Consider the following 824-nt stretch of genomic DNA (forward strand, 5'->3'; position numbering starts at 1 on the left):
CACGCAGCATCCCGCAGGCACCGCCGGCCAGGGACGGCGGGGGCTCAGGGCTAATGCTGCCGCAGAGCTGCACATGCTATAAAAACGTCATGGGAAAGTTAGGCCCCGGGTCTAAGAACTGGAGAATGATGCGGTGCTGCCCTAGGACACAGAGCCCAGACCCACCCCCCGCAGACAGGAAAAGTGGGGCTCGGGGTTGCAGCTGTGCTGCTGGGATCCCGGCCGAGCGCATCCTCCTGCCTGGCACCTCCCAGCACGGGTCGGGGAACTGGCTCTGCACGCCGTGCGGGCAGGCGGGGGGGTCTTGGAGGCGGCAGGATGGGCTCCAGCTGGGGCCGGGTGCTCCCCCTCACTCACCTGGTGAAACCTCACGAGGATATTGGAGAGCTGTATTCTGTCTGGCAGTGGCAGAGGGAAACCCTGATCTAACCTGGCTGGAAAAGACAACACACGTGGCCGCGTTGGGATGAGAATTGGAGCAAGAGGGAGCACAGGCTGTGCAAAGCAGGCAGCCACCTCCTCTCCCCGGCCCTTTCTTTGCCCACGCTGCTCCCGGGGTAGGCAGAGGAAATTCCTCCCAAGCTCCACAGAAGGGGCTGGGGGCTGCATGTTATGCTCTGCCAGGCCCCCAGGCCCCTGGCAGCCGCCAGCCCTGCTCTGGCCCCAATTGCTGGGGAGTCATGAGAAGCAGCGAGCATGGGGAGAGGGTCTGGAAAGCATTAGGATGTGCGTCGTGCTCATTTTTTCCATTGTGTTCACTGCTGGATGCACATCACAGCACCGAGTGGCTCCCCCACCCCGCCGCCCGCAGCCCGCCCCCCCCC

The 824-nt window shown here is 64.1% G+C and overlaps 1 protein-coding gene across 1 annotated transcript in view; it reads right to left on the minus strand.

Annotated features, from left to right (window-relative positions):
* Positions 1 to 357: 357 nt before the first annotated feature.
* LOC104626330 (bactericidal permeability-increasing protein-like) overlaps positions 358 to 824 on the minus strand; it is a gene marked incomplete at both ends in the record, with an annotated part of 7172 nt that continues 6705 nt past the window's right edge. Inside the window, one exon of the mRNA XM_010294221.1 lies at positions 358 to 434. Coding sequence (XP_010292523.1) covers positions 358 to 434 — 77 coding nt within the window. The remainder of the gene's footprint in view (positions 435 to 824) is intronic.

This window comes from Phaethon lepturus, unplaced genomic scaffold (genome assembly GCF_000687285.1).
Source record: "Phaethon lepturus isolate BGI_N335 unplaced genomic scaffold, ASM68728v1 scaffold50159, whole genome shotgun sequence".
In the NCBI taxonomy this organism is placed as follows: domain Eukaryota; kingdom Metazoa; phylum Chordata; class Aves; order Phaethontiformes; family Phaethontidae; genus Phaethon; species Phaethon lepturus.